A 27,196-nucleotide genomic window follows, 5' to 3' on the forward strand; every position below is an offset into this window, starting at 1 on the left:
AGTTGTTCAGTCGTGTTTTGCACAAAGACTTTTAAGAATAAAACTCTGCAAGGATATTCTCGTGGACTCTTTTTGTGCCGACAAGAAGACTGAGGAGACAAAGGGAGGTCAGTACCCTTTCCTCCTTTTTTGCTTTTTACAAACACTGACACTCTTTCCATGGTTCATTTTACATAACATAAATCCCTGCATATTTTACAGAAACCATACCATTCAGTATTCCATTCTTACATCCATCAAAACTTATTTACACTGTTGAATTTATCTTAATGTTGCCAGCATTTTCAGCTGTACACAGTTATTTTCCATATATTCAATAAACGTTTTCCAGTCTTCCCTGAACGTATGTTCTTCTTGTTCTCTTATTCTATATGTTAAGTCTGCAAGCTGTGCTTATTCTGTCAACTTGCGTTGCTATTCTTCTTTGGTTTAGACCTCACTCGTTTTCCATTTTGGGGCTAACTTAACATGGGGTGCAGTAGTAGCATACAAAAACAACATTTTTTGACACTTGAATTATCCCCAACAGGGTTTGGGTTTTTGGGGAAAAGTACTTTTAAACATTTTTTTCAATTCATCATGGATCATTTCCCAGTACTCTTTTACCCTTTTACAAGTCCACCACATATGAAAACAAGTTCCTTCAACCTCTTTGCATCTCCAGCACTTTTCTGATTCAGCCTTCAAATAAGGTCAGTTAAGTCCACTAATTTCAATGAGTCTACTGTGAGTAGGATTAATGTGGGTGTTATGTACTAAGCTTGGATCCTAGAACAAGAGGCAACCCCTGACCGTCAAGTCCAGTCGTGGACAACTCTGGGGTTGCGCCGCTCATCTCGCTTCACTGGCTGAGGGAGTTGGCGTTTGTCCACAGACAGTTTTTCTGGGTCATGTGGCCAGTGTGACTAAGCCACTTCTGGTGAACCAGAGCAGTGCACGGAAACACTGTTTACCTTCCTGCCGGAGTGGTGCCTATTCATCTACTTGCATAGCTTACAGCAAAAAGCAGGCAACAAGCCAAATAAGTAGTATTTGGCAGAAGCCACACTCTGCAGTGCCATAGAAACAGTGCTGGTTGTGATATATAAGTCAGGATGCAAATAGGCCACTGCCTTCTTACACCCCTTGCTCCTTCTCATGCTCACTGAATGAATGCCCAGCTGAGTGTACTTGATCACATGACCCTGTTCCACCCTTCCGTGCATGAGGGAGTGTTCATTTAGACCAGGACTGTCCCAAGATATTTTGCTGCCTAAGGCAAAGGACAACACACACACAAATTCCATATACAAAAGAAGTTAAGATTGGCTGTTGAATCTGTCTCCAGCATTATGCACTAAACCTGAAAGCAACAGGGTAGCTTAGCAGATAGAATATGGGCTGCATGGCACAACTCTTCACTGTCCCTCAACACCTGCTGCCTAAGACAGCTACTAGACTTTCCCTAACAGTAGGGCCAGCCTGGATTTGGACACTTCTGTTGTACAGCATGTGTGGTCGTGTTTATACATTTTCCACATTCACTCTCATTACAGCATATTAAGCCTGAAATAACAAAAAGTGGAGCAGATTGGTCATTAGTGTCATGAGTACAGACATGCTTTTGCAAATTCTCACTTATAGGTAGATTGTGCAACAAAGTTAATATGTAAATGAGAGTCTTTTTGGCCCTCGTCACACACATATCACAAACATGCAACTTTTTAAAACCCAAATACAGTGTCATCTTCCCTAATCTGGGACCTAATGAGTTAATGGCAATCGGTAATTATATTCAATTGCCTTGAATGGCCTATCTGAATGAAGGATGAATCTGAATATGCAAAAGCAGAGCATGTAATGATTAGGCTAATTACCACCCTTCCCTTATTTGGTTACCTGAGAAGTTTCAAGCTGTAATGAGAATGAATGGGAAGAATAAACATGAGCACATAAATCCTCATTATGAAACAACATTATGCGTTCATAGTGCATTAAAGGTAGATGGCTCTTGAAGAAGGGAGAAATCCTAAGGACTGGGTCAGAACAAAGATCCAGTTACTGTAGCAGTCTTTTTCTAGCAGTGGTCAGACAAAGGCCTCTGGGAAGTTGCAAATCTGGGGAACAAAAAAGTTGAGCACCTATGTTTTTAGAGACAGCTATTTGACTGTCCACTCTCTGTTGGAAACTGAGCACTGTTTTAGACTCATCTTTGGTCTGATCCAACTAAGCTGTTCATATGGGAAGTTTTTTGCTGCAAGAGGTAGTTGTAAATTGGAATAGACCTACTTTTTCAAAGTAAAAAGGTAAAGGTAAAGGACCCCTGACAGTTAAGCCCAGTCGCGAACGACTCTGGGGTTGCGGCGCTCATCTCACTTTACTGTCCGAGGGAGCTGGCATTTGTCTGCAGACAGTTTTTCCGGGTCATGTGGCCAACATGACCAAACCTCTTCTGATGAAACCAGAGCAGCACACAGAAATACTGTTTACTTTGTCAAAGTAGACCATTGCAAATCCAGGTGCAGTGAAGCCATGGGCCAAGGGTAAGGGCTTGGGAAGTTGCAATAAACACAGGACAACCATTTCTGGGGCTAAACAGGCTACTAGTGCATTGATAACAGATGTTAGCTGGTTTTGGTGCAGGCATTCGGTGTGTATCCTGTACCAACGAGCCTGTCTGCTGGCTGATTATTGGCAGGGTTAACCAAGGTTAAGATCACCCTATGACATACATCAAATCAAGGCTACCCTTCCCAGGTCACCATTTTGGGAGAGCTTTGACCAATCAGGCACCCGTCTTGGCGTCCAGACTGAAGATCTCCCTCTGGATCCCTTTATGGAATCCCCTGATTCCTTGGAGTGGAGGTGGGGCTCCCAGCACACACCCCTGTCCACCTTGACTAGGGATCCAACCCAATACCTTATCCACCACCTGAGTCAGCCCCTCTCTGCAAACTCACTGCCAAACTGCTCACATCTGTGGTCTCTTCCAACTCTATGATTCTATGATTCTATGATCTGCAACCAATCCCTAAAACCATTGCAAATATCAAATAACCAGACCACATTACCCATTGGTGATAAATACACCTCATAAAGTCTGACCACAACTGCTGCTTTTCTCCAGCTGACAGTAGGAGGTCCTTATCGACCAAATTCTGCTGCACTCCAGTTTTGCTTTTAAATTCTATTTTCGTTTTTGATTTGTAATGCTTATTTGCAACAGGCAGCAGGGGATAACTCAACAGATACTTTTGTAGCACCTTAAAGTCTAGTAGATTTATTGTGGCATAAGATGTACAAGTAAAATCAGACATCATGTTTGGACATAATAAACTATGTTTTAATGGTACATGAATAAGTTTTTGATTTGTAGAATCCTGCCCCCTTCCATCAGCCATGAACATTTTTTCTCATTGTCAACTACGGTTTATTGTTATGTCTGAACTAGGATAGGTTGTAGTTAGTTTTAATCATGGTTTGCCCAAGCAAGCCAACTTCAAACTGTGATTTCTAATCCTGGCTCATTCAAATATAAACCATAATTAAAACTCACCACACTTACTGGTTTGGATATTATGACAAACTGTGGTTAGTTAAAAACTAAAGTAAATACTTCCAATCTCACAGCCATGCTATAGGACAGGGGTTGGCAAGGTGTATCAGCCATGGGCTGGATCACTCCCACAAAGATCGTCTGTGGGTCAGACTAGCGCAGCACAACACCAGAAATCAATTCTGCGCATGCCCAGACGCCGAAAATCTAGCCTTATATTTGCAGAAGAGGATTAATTTTGCTTAACTGGGCAGTACAGTATAACTATTGCCTAACATATATTGTCACAGGGTTGGTTTATCTAGTGCAGTGATTTTCAAAGTGTGTTCAGGAAAGCATTCTTCAAAAGCTTCCTTGGGGTTCTGCAAGGACAAATGAGAAGAAACACATGAAAGAAGTAAAGTACTTTCCCCCCTCTCTGCTGTGCTCAGAATTCTTTGCAACATGTTGTGGTTCCAGGGCAAATTTCTGGGCATTCCTCAGTATGCAAATTGAGATAGTGCCCTGAAGGTAGAATGCTTGAAAAACCATCTATCACAAGCACCTGTTTGTAGTGCCAATTTTGCCATTCTTCTTCTAAGTAGTTTTTGGCATTGCTTTGTTTTGCATTTTGGAACTTCCAGGACAATCAAAAAGAGCAGCATGCAGGGAGGTGAGGTTGGACACTAGGCATTAGTTTTCCTTCCCATATTCGACTCTATCTGGGAAGAATGAAATTCCTTTCTTTTTAGATGGACATTGCATCTCAGGAAAACTCCCTCTGACTCATTGCATATATTACAGGGCCTCCTGCTTAGGTTGTCAATGAACATTCAAGATAAATTCAAGTTGGGATTCTTAAGACCAGTTTTCGCAGCATGAAAGTTTGCAGAAACAAATGTGTGGACTATATGATCAGAATTTGTTTGCGTTTGGCAGTGATTTCATCAGACATTCAATTGTACAAAGTGCTTTATAATGCTTAACTTGCACAATCTGAAATATTGATTTGATGTTGAACGTTGTGTGAGGGTGTTCTTTGGTTTCTGCAAAGACTCTCAAAAGCAATAAATGAACACATTTTGTACCCGAAACTTGAATTCCATGCCTGAAACCTAGATATTGCAAGAATCATTCTGTATTGCTTAAGCTACTGTCCATACACACAAGCACACACAGCTGAAGCTCTATTACTGGTTTCAAGATAATAAATGTTATAATAAAGACAGTTCTCAAAATTCAAACTGTAGGTCTTACAGTAATAGAGTCACCAGGGGATGCAAATTCTGTTTTGAAATATACAAACATTCATTTTGTAGTTTTGTCAAGGGGAAAAGTCATACTGGAAACAGATTTTCACATTGACCAAACTCTTAGGCTTTGTGGTATACTCAGGCATTTCAGTAATTAGCAATTCTAAAACTGTTATTGGTATCAAATGAAATTGCATTGTATCTCATGGGACACCCTGTTGACCATAATGGATAAGGGAGGGTAAAAAATTTGAACTGGAGTCATTTGTCTATGGTATACTTCCCAGCTTTCAGGCCACTGTAGCGGTCACTGATTGATATCATTGTCAAGAACTGAGGTTGGTCTGTATTTGTATAGCTTTCATGATTACATCAAAATATGGATTTAATACATTCTTAAGACTTAGCAGATAGTAAAATGAAGGGATCCAGGGGATCATCATTAAACATGCATCCATTTCCCCTTGTGTCTTTTGAGATTGTGCCTCTGAATTTAGTAGGAGTTACTTCTGAGCCGACATGTGTAGGATTATACTGCAAACCCTCTGAATTTATGTATACTAGAAATCAGCAGGACAAATTAGGTAAAGGTAAAGGTAATCGTGGCTTAATTTAAGTCCCATTGATTTTTGTGGGAACTAAGACTAATTAAGCAAATTTAAATCCAGCCTGTTTAAATTTGTTTATTTAACATTTGTAGATTATGTTAAATCTTGCAGATTTAAAATCCAATGGTATAATCCAGCCCAAACTGAACAATTGGCAGTCCCATTGATTTCAGTGAAAATTTTTTATACATGCTTAAAACATTCCTCACTGAAATTAAATGGTTTTAAAAATAAATAAATCAATAAATAAATGCTGAGCTTTGGTTGCTTCACTTTGATCATGTTGTTTAAAATATTTATAAATTTCAAAGTAAAACCTCAACTGTTGAAAAAGTATGAAACACAATAATTTAGAAGTAAAAATTTCTCAAGGAAAAAATCAGATAAATCGCCCCCCCTCCCAAAAAAAAAAATTCAAACTCCTCCTGAACTGGATAATTTCACCCAACCCAAATATTCAGCGAAGTGGCTTTGCCTGTTTTGTTGCCTGCGAGTAGTATGAAAAAAATGGAATACAACTGTGGATTTAGTTTTATTATTGTTCAATATACTGAGCCAATGTGGTGTAGTGATTAAAGTGTGGATCTTGGACTGGGAGACCAGGGTTCAAATCCCCACTGAGCCTTGAAACCTTCTAAGTGACCTAGGCCAAATACTGGTTGCATCCACATCATTCATTTAAAGCACATTTTTACTACTTTAACCATTATGGCTCCCCCTAAAGATTCCTGGAAACTGTAGCTGTTCCTTACAGGGATTGAACCTGCAACCTTGGTGTTATTAGCACCACACTCTAACCGACTGAGCTGTCCAATAAATGTTGGCTTAGGTATAGTCTGCCCCAAGTTCATATAGTCCTCCTCTCTTAGCCCATTGCTCCCTTTACCCGCCAATTGGAACCAATAATATGTTTTCATACTGTATTAACCAAGTTGAAAAATCTCAGAAGGGTAGTTGAGTAGTTTTCTGAGGCCATTCTTTCAACCAGACTGTCAAATTCTACGCCCCAACCCCCAGCAAATATGTAATGAAATTATTCCCTTTTACACCACCCCTGAATATCATGTGGAGGGTTTGGGGAGGGGATAGGTTTTCACACAGCCCTTACAAAAATGCAATTCCCAAGATTTTGCTAAAATTACCATTGAATTTCATCTCTATAAAACATGGTGATCTGATACGACAAATAAGGCTGTGAAAGGGGCTGCTTAAAAGAAACATATTTCCAGGTAAAAATGTCACACCACTTGTATATATGAAAATGAATTCTATTGCTGCACTGTGCCAGGTGTTTTTAAAAGGAAACTTAGCTTGTTCTGTATAATACAGCAAATGGTTTTCCATTCCCTTACTCACTAGGTAACAGAAACCCGGACTGGTCCTCTTGGCTGCAGTAACTATGACAACCTAGATTCTGTCAGTTCTGTTCTGGTACAGAGTCCGGAAAATAAGATTCAGTTGCAAGGTACGTGGGGGGAATTTTGTTAATTTCTTGTAGGAAGATGTTTATAGGGATTTGTCATTTTATTTTATTTTTTGAAAACTTCTTCCTGATCAATACATTCCATTGATCTTAAACTAGTGAGTGGAGAGTGAGTATGTGTTTATGTGTTTTTTTTTTTTGCCACATTGGAAAAGCCAGGCCTGTGAAAATTGTGGGACTCCTTGGGTTAGAGCAGGTTTGGGGATCCGAAGGGCCACATTCCTTTACCAACAACCTTCTGAGGGCCACATGTTGGTGTGGGCAGGGCCAAGAGCAAAAGTGGAAGGGCAACTGATCTATCTATATCTATCTATCTATCTATCTATCTATCTATCTATCTATCTATCTATCTATCATCTATCTGTCTATATCTATCTATCTATCATCTATCTATCTATCTATCTATCTATCTATCTATCTATCTATCATCTATCTATCATCTATCTATCTATCTATCTATCTATCTATCTATCTATCTCTATCTATCTATCATCTATCTATCTATCTATCATCTATCTATCATCTATCTATCTATATCATCTATCTATCTATCTATATCTATCTATCTATCATCTATCTATCTATATCATCTATCTATCTATCTATCTATCTATCTATCTATCTATCTATCTATCTATCTATCTATCATCTATCTATCTATCTATCTATCTATCATCTATCTATCTATCATCTATCTATCTATCTATCTATCATCTATCTATCTATCTATCTCTCTATCTCTCTATCTCTCTATCTATCTATCTATCTCCTTTGAACAGTGGGGTAGTTTCCTTGCTATATAATCCTAGAGCTAGGATAGCTCAGTTGGCTAGAGCATGGTGCTGATAACGCCAAGGTTGCAGGTTTGATCCCCATATGGGACAGCTGCATATGTCTGCATTGCAGGAGGTTGGACCAGATGATCCTCAGGGTCCCTTCCAACTCTACAGTTTCTATGATTCTGTTGTCAGTGGCAATTGCTGGCAAGTCAACACTTAATAGTGAGCTAAATGATTTTGTGTTCACCTGTAGGTGATAGAGGTACTCATCCTTGTGCTACCAGCTACCATCAAGCTAAAATAACCATATAATCTCAAGGAAGGGGAAACAGACACAGATCAAGCTAAAACACTTATAGGATCACGGGAAGAAAATAGCAATGGGAAATGTGAAACAAAAGCTCTGGTTGTTTGCCTTCTCTTTTTCAGTACGTTCTTCCTTGGTTACAGCTACAGAGATGATTTTTAAAACTCAGATAATTTGTGCTAAGCTTCTTGAAATTCTTTTAGCTTCCCACAAAATTTCGCATCTGCTTGGGCTCCTTCTGTGAAAGCTTGGGATGGTGTAAGACTTTCTCCTGAAAGCAGCCTCTGCCACCATCATCCAAATGGAGCTGTTCCTGGTGCTGAAACCTTTGCTGGTTTGGAATGTGGGCTGCCTGAAAATAACACTTTTTGGCTCTTGGGACAGGCGGTGAGAATTATCTTCCCACTGAATTGACGTATAAGCTCAACAGCCACCCTCCCCTTCCACTTCTCACATAATAGGACAGCCTATCTTGAATATCACATTGTACGCCTGATATTTTGGGGCATATAACAGTTTGATAGATGATCCTGTCATTTTCATTGGGGCTCATATCTCCACTGTGTTTATGGAAATTATTTGCCGTACGGAAGCTGCTCTCCCTGCGCTCGACATAATATTTGTCAGTAAAATGCTTAGGAAATTGGTTGTTACATCAATCACAGACCTGTTTTGATACATGCCGTTGGATTCCTACAGAAAAATTGCGGCACACAGAACTGCCTTTTAGAACCATTTCATAGTCAATGTTGCCTTGGTGAGTAAAGGGTAACACACAGTCCCAAGTTTACTATGCTCCCCCACAAAAAAATTACCTTTACATATATAGATAGATGGCAAGTGAAGTTGAGAGAGAGGGGGGAGCACAGCCTCAGCTGTGGTTTTGTTATGAACAGAAGCCATGTGGTTTTCAGACTTTTAAAATATTTTCATTACATGTCTTGTGAAGACTTTCCTGATCCATAAGATCAGACTTTGTTTTCCCCCGAATTCCTGATTTTACCTCTTCCAGATTATATAACGTTGTTTTCTTCTTTTTTGGTATACTCTTGTATTGTTAGTTTTTATGTTATTTCTGTTACATTATTTTGTTGTTATGTTATGTTTTTATGTTATTTTGTGCATATCTCTTAGGGATTTAATATTAAGCAGTTTTGAAGTGCTAAACAAATAAACAAACGAAATAATAGTATTCTCTCTGGCTTGCTGGCCTTCCACATCAAGGGTTTTTTGTGATCCTCCCTTTTGTATTTTGAAGTGATACCATCCCAGGAGGACAACACCATATACTTTGAATATCATAAGGAGACACAGAGAAAAGGGGTTGCATTCACAATGGAAAATACATATAGGGCGTAGGGGTGCCATTGCCTTCCTCCTCCACCCTAAGCCCCATTAACCCTACAACCTAGGTGAAGAGGGAGACAACAGATATAACCGAATGGAACTGAATGGAACTAAAGCAGCTTAAAGGCCAAGTACTTGGATGGAACTGGCTCAAAGAATTTGGCTCCCAGTCATTTGTAAACACCTGCATTATATTAGAATGGACTAGATGTGATGAGCTGGAAGGATGATACCTGCTAATATAGACTATATCCTTGACTGAATTGATTTCTTCCCTATTTAGTTTGCATTGCTTCCTGTGCATTGCTGCCTGCAAATGTTTCTTGACTGCCGTGATCAAGAGAGTAATCCTGGTGCAAAGGCCCATGTACCAAAACACAGCAAAGCAGAGAGACCTAGGCTCAGCAATTCCAGATAGCACAAAGCCAGTTCTAAACTCTCCTTCATTTTTTGATAGTTTTCACAAAAGGAAAGCACTCCAGCTGTCTGATAAAAAAACAACAACCAGTTACCTGGATTGATTTGTGAAACACATGTAGACATGTAAATATTTCACACTGGTGTAGATGCCACCAGTTGTGTGGGTCTTTCCTATACTATCAACACCCCACTGGGAAGCAGAATGCCCTATCCACATATTTGGGTTGCTGTAGTCACGGCCATTATCAACAACATTCACTCATTGTCATATTTATTGCTATTCCTACATATTCCTCAGTCTTGTGACATTGTAGCAGGGGGAAGCAGCTGCCATGCTGTGATAGATGATGATAGATAGATTATAGATATAGATATAGATATAGATATAGATGATATAGATGATATAGATGATATTGATGATATAGATATAGATATAGATATAGATATAGATATAGATATAGATATATATATAGATATAGATATAGATATAGATATAGATATAGATATAGATATAGATATATGAAGGTGATCTTCATCTAACATAACTAAGGGGTTAATCTAAAGTGAAACCAAGCTATAAACAAGGGCCGTAGGATAACAAAGGGCTCTTTGCACACCTTCATTTCATCCTGAACAAGTGTTTTTGCACATGCTGAAACATAATCCTGCATTACTTTTGTGTAGGGCAATGCCATGTTTCCTGGGGGGTCGGGCGTTGCTTTCAGCCCCGCCCCCAATATTGCACCCCCTTCCTTTGATAATTTCGTACCGTGTTCAGCAATGTCTGCAAAGTGATTCTGAGCTGTGAATTCCTGCTCAAATGCAAGGGCTCTGGAGTGATTGGGATTCCCATTTCAGCAGGTTTTCTGTTGGCACAAAGCCCATAGATGCAAGTGTGAGCGTATGCTTTCGAGTTCTGTTACATACAACTGTGCGGAACACATGGTTTTGAAGAAAGGGGGTGTAATGGCCAAGGAATAGCTGGAAGTGTGAACATAGCATTCACTGGCTCCCCAGTGAACATGGGATTGCCCCATACCTGAGTAATGTGGGCATAGGGCTATAGTTGATAGATCAACAATACCAAAGTGGGTACAGTTCAGGTTACTGCGACCTGAAACATGACTCTTTCATTGATTTAAGAAATACATAAAGTTAAGACAACCTGGCATTCCCCGTCTTGGTAGACAAGCTTTGTTGATTTCAAAAGCATCTCTTTGAAAAGGAGAATAAAAGCATATTGAATGTTAGATACATGGGCAGTAGTGCACTGCTCTTAAACATTCATTGCATATTAATAAAGCTACTTTTATAAAGATTTCATTGGCCCACCTGCCTGGTCACCTGTAGCAGTTCAGAATCACCTCCATACAGCCAGTTTTCCCCTCCCCATCAGGTTATTCGTATGCAGTGCCAAATTTACATATAAGCTAAACAAGCTATAGCTTAGGGCCCCACTCCCTTGGGGGCCCCAAAATTTTTTTTAAAAAAAACCCCTAGATATACTTTTCCAAAATATAAGATAAAAAACAAATAAAATAAAACCTGCATACAGCAACAGTGTTTTGTATTGCATAGGCTCCTATGATGTAAGTAATGGGCACCGATGTAAGTAACGGGCTCCCTAAAACAGTGTTTCCCAACCTTGGGTCCCCAGCTGGTTTTGGACTACAACTCCCATCATCCCTAGCTAGCAATACCATTGGTCAGGGATGATGGGAATTGTAGTCCAAAAACAGCTGGGGACCCAAGGTTGGGAAACACTGCCCTAAAATATCACTGGTTTGCTCATTTCTATATACAGTGGAACCTTAGTTCTCAAACTTAATCCATTCCGGAAGCCTGTTCCAAAACAAAGCGTTCCAAAACCAAGGCACGTTTTCCCATAGAAAGTAATGCAAAACAGATTAATCTGTTCCAGACTTTGAAAAAGAACCCCTAAAACAGCAATTTCTTCTTAATTGTATTTCACTATTAATATACTTCTTCTTAATTGTTGAATTTCAGTTCAACAATTACTTTGATAAAAGACATATTTTGTTATGTTCAAATGGCTTTAGATACCTATTAGGTCCATAAATTACCACATAGCATATATTCAACACAAAAAACAGCGACAATTTGACGTTGACAAAGGACAGCTGGACATATAAAGGGCCCCATTACCTTCAGTAGCTTAGGGCCTCATCAAACCTAAATCTGGCCCTGTCCATATGTCACAAATGATTATTCAGCATGCATGGACTAATCATTTTTGTAGATACTTTTGAAAGACTGCTTTCTATCCATATTGATTAGAGAAAGGATGTTGTCAATAGCTTTGAGGAAGCCATCCCGTTTAGTAAGATGGATTCTGTCTTCTTCTTCCTCCTCCCCCCTCAAGGTCTTCAGCTGATCCTTCCTGACTACTTACAGGAGCGGTTTGTGCAGGCAGCTCTGAGCTATATTGCTTGCAACTCAGAAGGGGAATTTATCTGCAAGGACAACGACTGTTGGTGTCAGTGTGGGCCCAAATTCCCAGAATGCAACTGTCCATATATGGATATTCAAGCTATGGAAGAGAACCTGCTTCGCATCAGCGAGACCTGGAATACTTACAATAGCGAGTTTGAAGACTCAGGTGTGGAACATTTACAGTATTTCAACTGTGTCAATGAATACTCTGTGATTTCATGAGAATGCTTCTGTTTGCCATAGCAGCTATCGCACATCTGCAAATTCCCAGTCATGGCAATGAATTTTGGGCAACAGTGGTGCACAGAGTGGATTATACTCACTGGCATTCAGAAGTGGCAACACAGCAAACTCTGGGCAGGGCGAGACGTCCTATGTCTTAGCTTATCCTGGATCCATTTTTGGTGGATCCCAGACCTTCCACAATCTGATCTAATTTGGCATGGCCTTAGGATCAAATTAGACATCAGTAGGGACTGTCCCGCTCCCCAGGCTCCTAGCCATGGTACTGGGTACGTAATTCCGGTTGCAGTGGGAGAGGAAAGTCTTCCTCTGCTTTGCCTTCCCAATAAGAACCACCCCCCTCAAGCTTGTACTTAATTATGGAAAAACAAGATATGTAACCTGCACCGGAGCAAGACAAAAGCGCTACCTGAGGCAGATAGCTCTGCCGCTCCCACACCTCTTCTCCCATATCCATAGCTGTCAACTTTTCCCTTTTCTTGTGAGGAATCCTATTTGGAATAAGGGAATTTCCCTTCAAAAATGGGAAACATTGGCAGCTATGCCCATATCCCTCCACTTACATGTAAATAATGTTTAGCCCTTTTTAGCACAGTAGTGGCTCTGACATTATTTCCTCCATCACCCTACTCTCCACCTCGTTTTGTTGCATCCTTCTCACACCGCCCTCCCCAGATTCCAGCCTCACAAAGCAGCTCAGGGCTGGTGTCGTGTTGGTGGCAAGGGCTGGGCTGGCACACAGCGAGCTCCATTTGCCCTCCGCACCCTACGCCCTGTTTCCCCAGCTCATGCACACACTCACACGTCCTGGGCACCATAAAAACACACTGTGCCACTGTGAGGAAGTGAGCCCTTCCTCTGTGAGAGGCATTCTGGGCAAGGTGTCCTGGGAGAGTGCCTACTTTAAACTTCTTTGAAGTGCAAGGTTTTATATTCAACCTTTAAGCTTCCAATTATATTTTGAAATAGTTTCTAGCAGTGGCAGGTAGGTGGCTGCAAAAGATAGTCTCTGTTGTCTGAGGCAACTGCTTCAGCTTGTCTAATGAAAGGGCCAGCCCAATTATGTAGCTGCATGGTAATTAAGCAAGCATCTTATTTGGCCTTGGTCTCTTGTTTCTGCATACTCTGGAACCTTCACGAACCCCTGGAAACTGTTGTACATGTGTTATTGTTGTTGTTTTTGGTGACATCACATGATTAAGGGGTCTATGGGAAACATAACTCTTGAACTATGGGAAATAACGGGCAAAATTCAAGAGATACTTTCAAAATTATTTTGTTCAGTATTTCCATTACCAGAGCCTGGTCATAAGATGTGAGCAGATTAGATGAGAAACAGAGAGATGGGAAGTTATGCAGAACATTTGGAGTAAAGAGAAAGAGGGGGAAATTCTTGGTCAGAAACGTGAAAGTAGCTGAGGTTTGGGATGGGTGGAAGTAAGGAGGTATGGATGAAGAATTGTGAAACCTCAAAGTGAATATGGGAGGGACAATAGCACAATATTTAGTGTATTGGTGGGTGACTTTGGTGTATGTGATTATACTGAAGACATAGAATCTCCATGTTTATGTGGAAGGCACACTAAGTGCTGAGAGCTATGTTTGGTGGTAGATAGGAACAAACTTTGTGATTGCAGACCTCCTCTGCATGTACAACTTCAAGTGGAACGATGAGAGTATGATATAAGATATGAGTCTCTAAAAGGAAGGCTGAATGCATTGCAAAATATGGCCTGGGAGACATTAAAATACCCACGACCAATATTTCTAGTTGACAGGATGCTGTCAGCAGCTCCCAACTGGTTGCCTAGGAAAGTATAAAGACAAGGAAAAGTTTCTTACAGGCTTTTTTTATTTCAATCTTTACAGAGAGATCTTAACCCCTTCCCTCCCTCCCACTTTCTCATCCTCATCATCTCCTCTATGGGTGCTCCTAAGTGCCCTCTGTCTTTGAGCTCTTTGCTCTTCTACTTTTAAGGCTCTTGCTGGGTTCTGGGAGATGGTGGGTCTGGAATGCTTTCTAGTAACAACGTGTCAGCCAGCTGCCTGCTCGTCCTCTCATTATTTTCCAACTTTCCCCCTCATCTGCCTCTGAGCTGTGACCTCCCGCAAACCATTGTTATAAATATATACTGTCTTCCTCTTCCTCCTCCCTGGAAGGGTCAGGATGGGGAGAAGGTCTCCACCACTACTTCTCCTCTGACCAGCCCCTGACATCACCACCCCCTCTCCAGTGTCCTCCTCCTCTGACCAGTCCCTGACACTAGTGTAGACTCGCTCACATTCTAAACATTGGTAGTAGCGGTGGTATTAGAATTTATTGCCTTCCCTTCACCTCAAGGTCCCAGAATGAAAGTAAATATAAGTCTGAACATGGTTCATGAGACCAAGTTGATGGGGCCCGCCCCATCATGAGCAAAGTGAAATCTTATTCCAGAGCCCCCTGAGTAGTTATGGTGGCCTGGACATTTTCACAGTGTGATCTTTAAAGATGTGGCTGATACTCCCATGCTAGCATACCCGGGGCATGAATCTGAAGGTTGTTCCTCTACCGAATACTCTGCTGCCCCTAGTGTTCATGCCCTTTCACATGCATTTTATAGAATCATAGAATCGTAGAGTCATCTAGTCCAACCCCTTCAAGGCAGGAATCTCAGCTAAAACATCCATAACAGAAGGCCACCCAGCCTCTCCTTAAAAACCTTCAAGGAAAGGCAGTCCACAACATCCCAAGGGAGACCATTCCACTGTCAAACAGCTCTTACTGTCAGAAAGTTTTTCCTGATGCTTAGTCAGAATCTCCTTTGTTGTTAACTTGAAGCCATTGGTTCGAGTTCTACCCTCCAGAGCAGAAAACAAACAAACAAGTGTTGCGTTCGCAAAGTAAAGGAAGGATTGAACTCTGATTAATAAGAATACACACAGAGGCTTGAACCAGCAAGACTCTGGGAAGGGTGCGTATAACCGTGTCTCTCTGTGCTTGTCCGAATCTGCAGCCCCCTGGCCCAAACCGTTTTATTCACAAAAGAGCTTTTTACAGTGTTCGAAAGAACCAATCAGATTTCTTCTGAGCATTTCCACAAACCCACGTGGGGAGAAAGTTAACCTATAAACACTAGTTATCCATGCATACTTTTGGGGTAAATAAGTTGAGAACTACAAAGGGGTAGTAAATAACTTGAGAACTACAAAGAAGAGTATCTGGCAACCCCGGAGGTCATAAACAATCAGTAGACATGATAAGGAGGATGGACAGGAGGACAATGACCATTATCACCTTAATGTGAGATCTGTTTCCTGGCCCAAAGATCAACATCCTAAGATTAATATACATTAGAGAGCTACTTCAAATAAGCTTGCCCACAATCTTTATGGCCCAGGATGCCTGCCACTGAAGCAACAGCTAAGCTGCTGTGTACGTGACATGTGAGGAGAGAGAAATGGGCAGTAGGGTCAAAAGGGCCAGAGATTCAGAGGTGTGGATTGATCAAGAATCATATCAAAATAGTTTAAACCAAGTCAACGCAATGCTTTCATTGCTGACACAGATGGCTTACTCTATATCTGTTATAATTCTTCATAGCAATCCCACCTGATCACTACATCTCTGGATATTTGCACTCCTACAACAAGCTTGCTCCATTTTCCTTGTGACAGCCCTTTAGATATTGGAAGATGGCTATCGTATCGCCTGTCTCCTCTTTTCCAGGCTAGACATACCCAACTCCCTCAACCGTTCCTAATAAGGCTTGGTTTCCAGGTCCTTGATCATCTTGGTTGCCCTCCTCTGCACATACTCCAGCTTGTCAACATCCTTCTTAAATTGTGGCACCCAGAATTGGATACGTTATGTAACTTGGCTTGACATTCTAGTAAACAACGCTCCTTTAGCTTGCATTGAAAGTGTGTCTGTTGAGATCTCTTTCCTTTGAGACTGTAGTACAGTGGTACCTCAGGTTACATATGCTTCAGGTTACAGACTCCACTTACCCAGAAATAGTGCTTCAGGTTAAGAACTTTGCTTCAGGATAAGAACAGAAATCATGCTCTGGTGGCGTGGCGGCAGCAGGAGGCCCCATTAGCTAAAGTGGTGCTTCAGGTTAAGAACAGTTTCAGGTTAAGAATGGACCTCCAGAACGAATTAAGTACTTAACCCGAGGTACCACTGTAGTCTCAATCCTTCTTCCCCCACACCTGAGATGGCTATTTGAACTATTGTACCACACATGAATTGATTTGGCACCATTATTCTAATATTTGGGATGGATGTATGATTGGATTCCTGTCTGTTTCAGTTTCGCATGTGTTCAGCTATGAGAATATTGCTTTATCAAAGTGCCACACTTTAAAAAAAAACCCAAAACACCCTAAGAACTGACCTCCGGAATGAATTAAGTACTTAACCCGAGGTACCACTGTACTCAGGTATGTGAACACTATGCAAGATGATTGTATTAAGCAAAGAAAGATCCAAATGAGTGGGATCGGAGTGTCATGAGTCATCATCTCTAGTCCACAGCATCTGCCTGCTAAATGAAGGTCTCCACCTGCTCCATTTTGCCCTTTCCAGACTCACATCTTGAGGGGAGCAACCTTTAAATACCATGCTAGCTAACTGCACTAGGCTGTTATGACCTTTATGGCTATGTGATATACCTCTAAGGGAACTTGTTGTGCTCTCACTCCCCAAGCCTGTATCATCGAGGATACATAAAGGATTTGACAGAGGTTGAAAGAGAGACAGATTTTGCCCTCAGATATACAGCCATACGTTTTAGAGAGTACTGGTCTCTCCCCCCCCACACACACACACATTATACTGAATTCTTCTTCACTAAAATATAATAAAGATTTTAGAGTGCTTTTGTTTAGATAGAAGACAAAGGAAGGCTGGTGTTCCCTGATTATCATAACTTCATTGAATTCCAGTAATTCAATTTGAAACCATCACTGTTTGACCCAGATTTGAAACCATCACGGTTTCTGATTTGACCCTGGAATGTCCCACTTTTCCTTAGATAACCCTATTTTCATCTGAGAAATATTGTTCTTGGTATAAGCCAAGGGTAGGCCAAATAAGGCCCGTGGGCTGGATGCTGCCCAATCGCCTTCTCAATCCGGCCAGCAGACGGTTCAGGAATCAGTGCGTTTTTACATGAGTAGAATGTATCCTTTTATTTAAAATACATCTCTGAGTTATTTGTGGGGCATAGGAATTCGTTCTCCCCCCCAAAAAAATAAATATAGTCCGGCCACCGGCCACATGGTCTGAGGGACGGTGGACTGGCCCATGGCTGAAAAAGGTTGCTGACCCCTGGTACAGTGGTGCCTCGCAAGACGAAAAGAATCCATTCCGGGAGTCTCTTCGTCTTGTGGTTTTTTCGTCTTGCGAAGCATCCCTATTAGCGGCTTAGCGGATTAGCCCTATTAGTGGCTTAGCGGCTTAGCAGATCAGCTGATAAGCGGCTTAGCGGATAAGCTGATAAGCGGCTTAGCGGCTTAGAAAAAGGGGGGGGAAGGGAAAAAAACCCGCAGGAACTCGCAAGACATTTTCGTCTTCCGAAGCAAGCCCATAGGAAATTCGTTTTGCGAAGCACCTCCAAAACGGAAAACCCTTTCGTCTAGCGGGTTTTCCATCTTGCGAGGCGTTCATCTTGCGGGGCACCACTGTATAAGCTTTTGTGTGTATGCACACTACTTCAGATATGGATCTGAAGAAGTGTTCATGCACACGGAAGCTTATATCAAGAGCAAACTTAGTTGGTCTCTAAGGTGCTACTGGACAATTTTGCAAAAAGTTTTTATATCTTTATTTATTTGCTTATTTGCTTATTTATTTATTTATAAAATTATTCATATAATGCTGTATTATAAATATATACCGCAGTGGTTTACAACACTATAAAAACATAAAACCAGACAGTAAAATCATAACAACTTTTTTTTTAAAAAACACATTAAAACCAAATACAAAGAAATTAAAAAGACACATCAGTAGACCCTTGTGGGGGCTGTACTCTTAATTGCCTTCATGGGCCTGGTGGAATAGAAAAGTTTTTAGCAAGCATTTAAAAGTCGGCACAGAAGGCGCCCACTAAATCTCTGTTTGCAGGGTGTGCCACAGGATTGGGCCAAATACATTGAAGGCTCAGTTTCTTGTTGATGTCAAGTGAGCCTCACCAACTGAGGAAATGACCAACGACAGAGTGATATTGATGCGCCATTTGTGAAAACTCCTGTTTTTCATGGTATGATCTGAGCTTTAATGTTAGCTCCAGCTAGAATCAAATTCCAAATGCTTCCAGAATTTTACAGAAATGGACTCTGGAGGTAGATGTAGGTGCTGGAAACTCAAACCATGCCCTCAAACATTGGTCACTCACACACAGGTGCACAGGCACCTCTGAAATTGACAACCACACCCAAAAAAGTCAGATACTTTCCAGTTTAGTCTTCTTTTCTTCCTGTTTCCACTGAGCACATATTCCAGCACAATTAAATCTTTGCTTTTCCCATTTCTGCAGAAAATGCAAATTATTCTGTTCCCACCTCACTGAGCTGAAATTGGAGTGCTTTCAGACTGTTTGCTAAGATCCATCTGCTAGCTTATCATATCTTCTACAAACAGCCATATCTTGTAGCCTTCGGATTTAGTTACTTCCTCTGCAAAATTAACAGCTGTTTTTATCAAAAATCCATACTGGTGCTGTTTGTCCTAAATTAGCATGCTTCATTAGTGCTTCAAGGATCCTGGTTGAATTAAAACACTTAATTTTCTCCATCGGGGAGGGAGAAAATGAGGAACAGCCGTGCCGGAGTTTTTTGCTGATTCATCCAAACACTAGTTGAAAAAATAGCATTCTCTGCTGTATGAAAAATGTTATATCTTTAGCTCCCTTTCTCCGGATGTGCAGATATTTTATAAGTTTTTTCACTTCTAAGGGAAAATTGGATAGTATCAGGTTTGAAACTGGATTAATCATGGACTACAATACCAGGCATGCTGCTGGACACTATCTAGGGAAAGAATCTGTTTTTTTTTTTTTTATAAATATTTATTGAGATTTTTTAAATACAAAATACAAAAATAGTAAACAATATAGCATGGATCATAACACATTTTTCAGAACTTCTTTGGACTCCCTCACGTCTCCCACTCCCACTTACATCATTATAAATTTTTTTTTCCAGCAATTTATCATCTTATTTATATTCTTGAATCTTGTTCCGTTAATTTAATCTAATCTCCAAAAATTTTATGTTTCCCTCAATCTCACTTATCATCAAGTTCAGATCTAATTCAATGGTAGGCAATTATTTATGATCTAGCATCCTTCTTAGCATTCAACCAAATTACAATACTTTTGTAAATAAATCTTGAATTTCTTCCAGTCTTCTTCAACCCTCTCTTCTCCCAGGTCTCGAATTCTGCCAGTCATCTCGGCCAGTTGCATATAGTCCATCAGCTGCATCTGCCACTCTTCCAGTGTGGGTAGATCTTGAGTTTTCCAGCTCTTAGCGATGAGTATCCTTGCTGCCGTTGTTGCATACATAAAGAATGTTCGGTCCTTCTTTAACACCTTCTGGCCGACAATGCCCAGAAGGAAGGCCTCTGGTTTCTTAGTGAAGGTATACTTAAATACCTTTTTCAACTCATTATATATCATTTCCCAGAAGGCCTTCACTCTAGGACAGGTCCACCAGAGATGAAAGAATGTTCCTTCGTGTTCTTTACATTTCCAACATTTATTATCAGACAAATGGTATATTTTGGCAAGTTTAACTGGAGTCATGTGCCATCTATATATCATTTTCATTACATTTTCCTTCAAAGCATTACATGCAGTGAAGTTCAGCCCAGTGGTCCACAACCTTTCCCAGTCCTCAAACATAATATTATGCCCAATATCCTGAGCCCACTTTATCATAACCGATTTAACCATTTCGTCTTGTGTATTCCATTTCAGCAGCAAGTTATACATTCTTGATAATACCTTAGTTTTTGGTTCTAACAATTCTGTTTCCAACTTCGATTTCTCCACCTGGAACCCTACCTTTTTGTCATTTTTAAAAACTTCTTTAATCTGAGCGTAATGTAACCAGTCTCGCACTTTATCTTTCATTTTCTCCAAACTCTGCAATTTCCAATTGTCTCCGTCTTTTTCTAATATTTCCCAGTATTTTGGCCATTTGGCCTCCATATTGAGTCTCTTTCGGGCCTTAGCTTCCAGAGGTGAAAGCCACCTCGGAGTTTTGTTTTCCAGTAAGTCTTTGTATTTTGTCCAGACATTAAACACTGCTTTCCTGACAATATGGTTCTTAAAGACCTTATTGATCTTAACCTTATCGTACCATAGATATGCATGCCAACCAAAAGCATTGTTAAACCCTTCCAAGTCCAATACGTCAGTGTCTTCGAGAAGTAGCCAGTCTTTTAGCCAGCAGAAGGCTGCGGCTTCATAGTACAACTTTAGGTCCGGCAGGGCAAAGCCCCCTCTTTCTTTCGCATCAGTTAGTATCTTAAACTTAATTCTGGGCTTTTTGCCCTGCCAGACAAATTTAGATATATCTCTCTGCCACTTCCGGAAGCACTCTGTCTTGTCCACAATCTGCAATGTTTGAAACAAAAACAACATTCTTGGCAATACATTCATCTTAACAGCAGCAATTCGGCCTAACAAAGAAAGCTTCAAATTTGTCCAACTATCCAAGTCTCTCTTAATTTCAAACCAACATTTTTCATAGTTATCCTTAAATAGACTCAGATTTTTTGCTGTTATGTTTACCCCTAGGTACTTTACTTTTTTAACCACAGTTAGTTCTGTTTCTCTCTGAAACTGTTCCGACTCTACATCTGTCAGATTTTTCCCCAACACCTTAGTTTTCTGTTTATTTAGTTTAAATCCCGCCACCCGACCAAAATCTTGGATCAGTTGTAATACTCTTTTTGTACTAGATTCTGGCTCCTGCAGGGTCAAAACTAGGTCATCTGCAATAGCTTTAAGTTTATATTGCTTCACTCCGACCTGAATCCCTTCCACCAACCGGTCCCCTCTAATCATATTCAAGAGCACCTCCAGAACTGATATAAATAACAAAGGGGAAATCGGGCAGCCTTGTCGTGTTCCTTTTTCAATTTTAAACTCTTCCGTGACCACATTGTTTACTATCAATTTAGCCTTTTGTTCTGAATATATTGCATCAATCCCATTCTCAAAACCCCGACCCACTCCCATTTCTTTTAAATTTCCCTTCATAAATTTCCAAGAGATATTATCAAAGGCCTTCTCTGCATCTATAAAGATTAGCACTGCTTTTGTATTTATATCAGTTTGCAAAAGTTCCAAAATGTCAATAATGTTCCTTGTATTAGCAAACATGTGTCTACCTGGGAGAAAGCCTGCCTGGTCTTTATGAATTACTTCATTTAAAACTTTTTTAAGTCTACTTGCCAAAACGTCTGCAAATATTTTGTAATCCACATTTAAAAGGGAGATGGGACGGTAGTTCTTAAGTTGTGTCTTTTCAGCTTCCGATTTTGGTATCAATGTGATAAAAGCTTCCTTCCACGACTCCGGCGCCCTCCTCCCCACCATAATTTCATTGCTAACCTCCATCAATGGTTGTATCAAATGGTCTTTTAGTATCTTATAGTACTTGGAGGTTAGCCCATCTGGTCCTGGAGATTTGCCCAGTTTCATGTTTTGAATGGCTTGTTCAATTTCTTGGCATGTTATTTTACTATTCAGGAGAGATCTATTTTCTTGTGACAACTTTTTAAGTCCATTTTTCTCTAAAAATTGTTTGATCTCAACCTCATTCTGCGGCCCTTGAGTGTATAGTTTTTTGAAGTATTTCCAAAAACACTTTCTAATCTCCATGGGGTTCTGAATATTTCTTCCTTCAATTTCCAAATTTGTAACTGTATTCAATTTTTGTCTCTTCTTCAACTGCCAAGCTAGCAGTTTTCCACATTTGTTTGCCGATTCAAAGGTTTTTTGTTTCATTAATTTAATCTTCCACTCTATTTCCTGATTTATCAGTTTAGAATACTGTGCTTGGTAGAGTTTGATTTCTCTCAAGATCGGCAGGGACTTCGGATTTGATCTTAGCTTCTTCTCTAGTTCTTTTATTTTCTCCAAAATCTTATCTTTTCTGTCATTTTGTGTCCTCTTCCTTGCAGCATTCTGTTGTATCAAGAACCCCCTCATCACAGCTTTACTTGCATCCCAAATAATTCTTTTTTCCACCGTAGTGTTCATATTTATCTCAAAGTAGTCCTTCAATGCTTTCTGGGCCTTCTTAATAATCTCCTGATCTCTGAACAAATTGTCATTCATCTTCCATCTAAAGGAGCCAGTTGGTAATAGTGTCATATCCATTCTCAGTGCATTATGGTCGGAGCAAGTTTTTGGGCAGATTTCCACCTTTCTGACCTTCGGTGCCAGACCTCTAGTTATCCATATTTGGTCGATTCTTGTCCAAGTCAGCTGAGCTTCAGAGAAAAATGTTCCTTCTTTTCCCAAGGGGTTCTTCGTTCTCCAAATGTCAATCCAGTCCATATTGTCAGTCAGTTCAAAAAAGGTCTTTGGTAGTCTGCCATCTTTTGTAACATTCTGGCTTTGTGACTTATCCATGTTAGTTGATACGACCCCGTTCATGTCTCCCATCATGATGATGTTGTCATAATCCAGATATTCCAGCATAGTCTCATGCAACTTCTTGAAAAATTCCGACTTCCCTTCATTTGGTGCATAAATTCCTAATATCAAAATCTTTTCTCCTTGATGTTGTATTTCGATTGCCAAAATTCTTCCATGTTCATCTTTAAATAAAAATTTAGGTGACAGGCTCTCTTTTGCATATATCACCACGCCTCTCTTCTTTACTTTGTCTGAAGATATAAATTCCTGACCAAGTCTTTTGTTTATTAATACTTTCCTGTGGAGCCTAGTCACATGTGTTTCTTGTAAGCAAATAATGTCCAATTGCTCCTTTTTCAATATATGAAAAATTTTCCTTCTTTTTTCCGGAATGTTACAGCCATTTATATTCCAACTCAAAAGTTGCAGAGACATCCTGGATAAGTCTGGTTATTTTTCTAGGGGTAGTACCTTGTTCGCTGGGTCTTCAGAATCCGAGGGTGCAGGCACCTCTGGTACTACAGGCCCCGGGGGTAGTTCCAGTCCTTTTTGGAGGTCTTCTCCGTACGCAGTCAAAAATTTGTCTCTATCTTCCGGTGATCTAATTTTAATCTTCTTCCCTCTAAAAGTAAAAGATAATCCTTGAGGAAAATCCCACCTGAAGATGATTGTATTACTCCTTAACAATCTTGTTAGTTCCAAATAGTCAGATCTAAGGTCCAACAGTTGTTTAGGAATATCCTTGTAAATTTCAATTCTTTTGTCCAAAATATCCAGTGACTTTCCGTAATGTAGACCCAAAATCTTGTCCCTTTCCTCCTTTGATCTCAGTATTATTAAACAATCTCTGGGCTTCTCTCTCTTTATAAGTCTTCCAAGTCTAAAGGCTGATATGATTTTAAAGTCTTTTTCCTCTAAGTTCCAAAACTTGGAAAATTCTTTGGTCAAGAACTCAGCTAAGTTGCCTTCTTCCACCTCTGGTACCGATCTTATCCTTAAATTGGTCTGTCTATTCTGTAGTTCTATCATAGAAAGATAAGTCTGATGTTCACCTACTTGTTTGCTGAGTGGCCTTACCTCTTTCTCTAAATTTCCCAATCTTTGGCTGGTATCTTCAGCCAATTTCCGATTTTCACCTGCAGTCTCCTTCAATTCTCCAATTGCTTGCACATTCTGTGCAACTTGTCCAGTTAGTCTATTTAAACATTCAGTATTTTGATCAATTTTAGCTGTTTGCTGATCAGCTTTTTTATCCAAAGATTCCACTTTTTTATTCAAAGATTCCAATTTTTCAAGAATTTTCTCTAAAGTAGAACTAATTTCTCCTGAGGCCATCTCTTCCGATTGAAATTCCTCAGTTTCTGCCCGTGGCAGAAAAGCAGCTTCTTTCTCAGAAGTCTGAGTAGGCAGAGTAAGCACAGTAGGCACAGATGATCTGCGTGCCTGGGAGACTGCGGTTAGGGTTGTTTGTCTGGTTCTCAGTCCCTTTTTTCTTGCGCCACTCATTCCAGAGTTATCTAAAATTCAAGGTCAAGCTGAGTTGTTCCCATGAGAAAGCAGCGGCCCAGATGGTAATAGTCAAACAGGAGGCCGGGAAAAGGAAAGTAAAACAATGTCACTGCTATTAATCCCAAATCCTCTAGGGGGAGCTTAAAATGTCTTTAGGAAAGAAGACAATTCCAATAAAAATAATATAGTCCCATTTAATGTCCGAGAACCTTCTATAAGGTAACTTTTAGCAGAGTTAGCATTTAAAAAGTCACAGTATTTCAGACAGTGCTTGCTGGTATTCCAAAAGGTGCTTCAAAGTAGCCAGTTCAAACTCCCTCAGATTGTTTCAAAGTTTAAGTTCAAAAGTATCCAGCCCTGCAAACTGGCTGCTCAATTGCTCAGGCAGTTCCAGCACCTGGGTTTCTTGTTTAAATTGTAATCCAAATAGAAGAAAGGTATCACAGTCCACATAAGAGTCATGTAATCAATTGCTTAAAGTCCTTATTCTGCTTAAAAATAATTTCCACGGGTGTCCAGATCAGTTAAATTAAAAATTCACTTTTTGCCTCCACTCCTCCGGCTCTTTGCTTGGTAATTCAATGACAGCGGAAGACGGACTTCCTATTTTTCGTCACTCCGCTTTCAGCCAAATTGAGTACTTTAAGTACTTTAAGTCCCGAAATTTTTAAAGTCCATTTACTCACGGGTTGTTGTTTTCCGAGTCTGTAATTTAGGAAGAAAGGACAGCGCTCACCGGCAGCAGCAACGCGGCTTCACTCCGCCGATTGCGGAACGATCCACAGCGCCGCAACCCCCTCCGCGATCCGGAGCCCCTTACGGGGCTCCTTCAACGTTTTGGGGGCTGCTCCTGGCGCCCGCCGGACCCCAAGACCACAGGCTTCTGCTGCCTGTGGTTTTCCTGGATGGGTCCCCGCTTCGCCGCAGCGGGAGACCCTTTTTCGGCGGAGCTTCCCTTCCCCGGCTAGGAAAGGGCAGCCATTGCCGTTCGCGCCGCCTCCGGAAGTCTCTAGGGAAAGAATCTGGACCTTTCATAGCCTTGCAGAGATATGGATTACCCTAACACTTCCCAAACAACACTGAACCATATGAGTAGTGCCCTGGGTAGTGCTGTGGTCTAAACCACTGAGCCTCTTAGGATTGTCGATCGGAAGGTAGGTGGTTCGAATCCCTGTGACGGGGTGAACTCCTGTTGCTCTGTCCCAGCTCCTGCCAACCTAGCAGTTCAAAAGCACACCAGTGCAAGGAGATAAATAGGTACCGCTGCAGTGGGAAGGTAAACGGTGTTTCCGTGCACTCTGGTTTCCATCACAATGTCCTGTTGTGCCAGAAGTTGCTTAATCATGCTGGCCACATGAGCCAGAAACCTGTCTGTGGACAAATGCCGGCTTCCTTAGCCCGAAAGCGAGATGAGCGCCGCAACCCCATAGTTGCCTTTGACTGGACTTAACCATCCAGGAGTCCTTTACCTTTACCTAGTGCCCCTAATCCTCCATCCTAACACGGCAGCAGCTGAGTGCTCTGTTGAGCATTCCTGAGTACACTGCACTGGATCAAAGCCTATTTAAACAGTGGTGGAAAGTATAATTAGAACAATGCATGTGTTAACTTGCTCTAAGATAGCAGGAATTCTGTGATGTCAGAAAATGTACTGTGTTGTTTGTATTAACTGGGCTTGCTGACAGCACCATCGGTCTCAGCCCTTCTGTGTCCAGCAAAGATAGGTAAACAAACCTGAAAATTTTCATATGTTCAGAGCAGAGCTAGACATCATCATCATAATTTATTTATATCCCACCCATCTGGCTGGGTTTCCCCAGCCACTCTGGGTGGCTTCCAGGAGAATATTAAAATACAATGATTCATCCAGTATTAAAAGCTTCCCTAAACAATGGCAAATGCTGGTTGAAACCAATCAAAATAGAATGAATAAACATCAATTGAGGCAGTAGAGTGGGGGAAGGGTTGCCTCAGGTCCCAGATTTTTAGTGGCAGAAAATTTCAACTTACAGCTGTGCGCTTCAAGTCACTTGGCTCCACTGAAAATGGTTTCTCCATGTGAACCAGGAAATGACCTCTCCAGACAATGAAACAACTCTTATTTTCCTGTCTCTGCAGCTGCAATCTCCTGGGTGACGCAGACGCCATTAGGCAGTTGAATGTGCATGCATACTCCATCTGTTTCCCTCCCTCCCTCCACACCCTCTGCATGGCCCCAGGTGCTGGCAACCCACACTATGCCACTGAATTAAGATCAAGGGCCAACAAACGAAAACAATGGTTTCCCCATTTGCCTAAACCAGCAAAGAGGGGGCCAATCAGCTTTGCCTCAGGAAGAAGTTCCACAGTCTTCCCATCACTATACTGCAAAGGAGGGGGAATACCATGTGGCGGTTGCCATTTTCAGCACCAAGCCCTCTTTTATCACCAAGTCTAGTTCACCCTTTATAGTCAAGTCATGTATTTGCTGAAAGCATTTTTTGTTCCATTCTGAACTTTTATCTCATAACTGCGATTAGAATACTTCCTTTGAACTGAAATTGGCTTTCCGTGTGAATTATCTTCAAGTCCCTGTATTCACTGGATACAGTGTTTAATTCCTTAATAACTAGCGAGTCTCCTGCTGTTGAACACCG

General features: G+C 40.8%; 1 protein-coding gene across 2 annotated transcripts in view; it reads left to right on the plus strand.

Annotated features, from left to right (window-relative positions):
* Window positions 1–27,196, plus strand: part of BRINP3 (BMP/retinoic acid inducible neural specific 3) — a 278,609-nt gene that overhangs the window by 187,845 nt on the left and 63,568 nt on the right. For both annotated transcript variants that reach the window (XM_079981344.1, XM_079981345.1), the window contains exons 5-6: window positions 6,735–6,840; window positions 12,095–12,331. In XM_079981344.1, coding sequence (XP_079837470.1) covers window positions 6,735–6,840; window positions 12,095–12,331 — 343 coding nt within the window. The remainder of the gene's footprint in view (window positions 1–6,734; window positions 6,841–12,094; window positions 12,332–27,196) is intronic.

The sequence above is a fragment of the Podarcis cretensis genome (genome assembly GCF_951804945.1).
Source record: "Podarcis cretensis genome assembly, chromosome: 6".
NCBI classification, from domain to species: domain Eukaryota; kingdom Metazoa; phylum Chordata; class Lepidosauria; order Squamata; family Lacertidae; genus Podarcis; species Podarcis cretensis.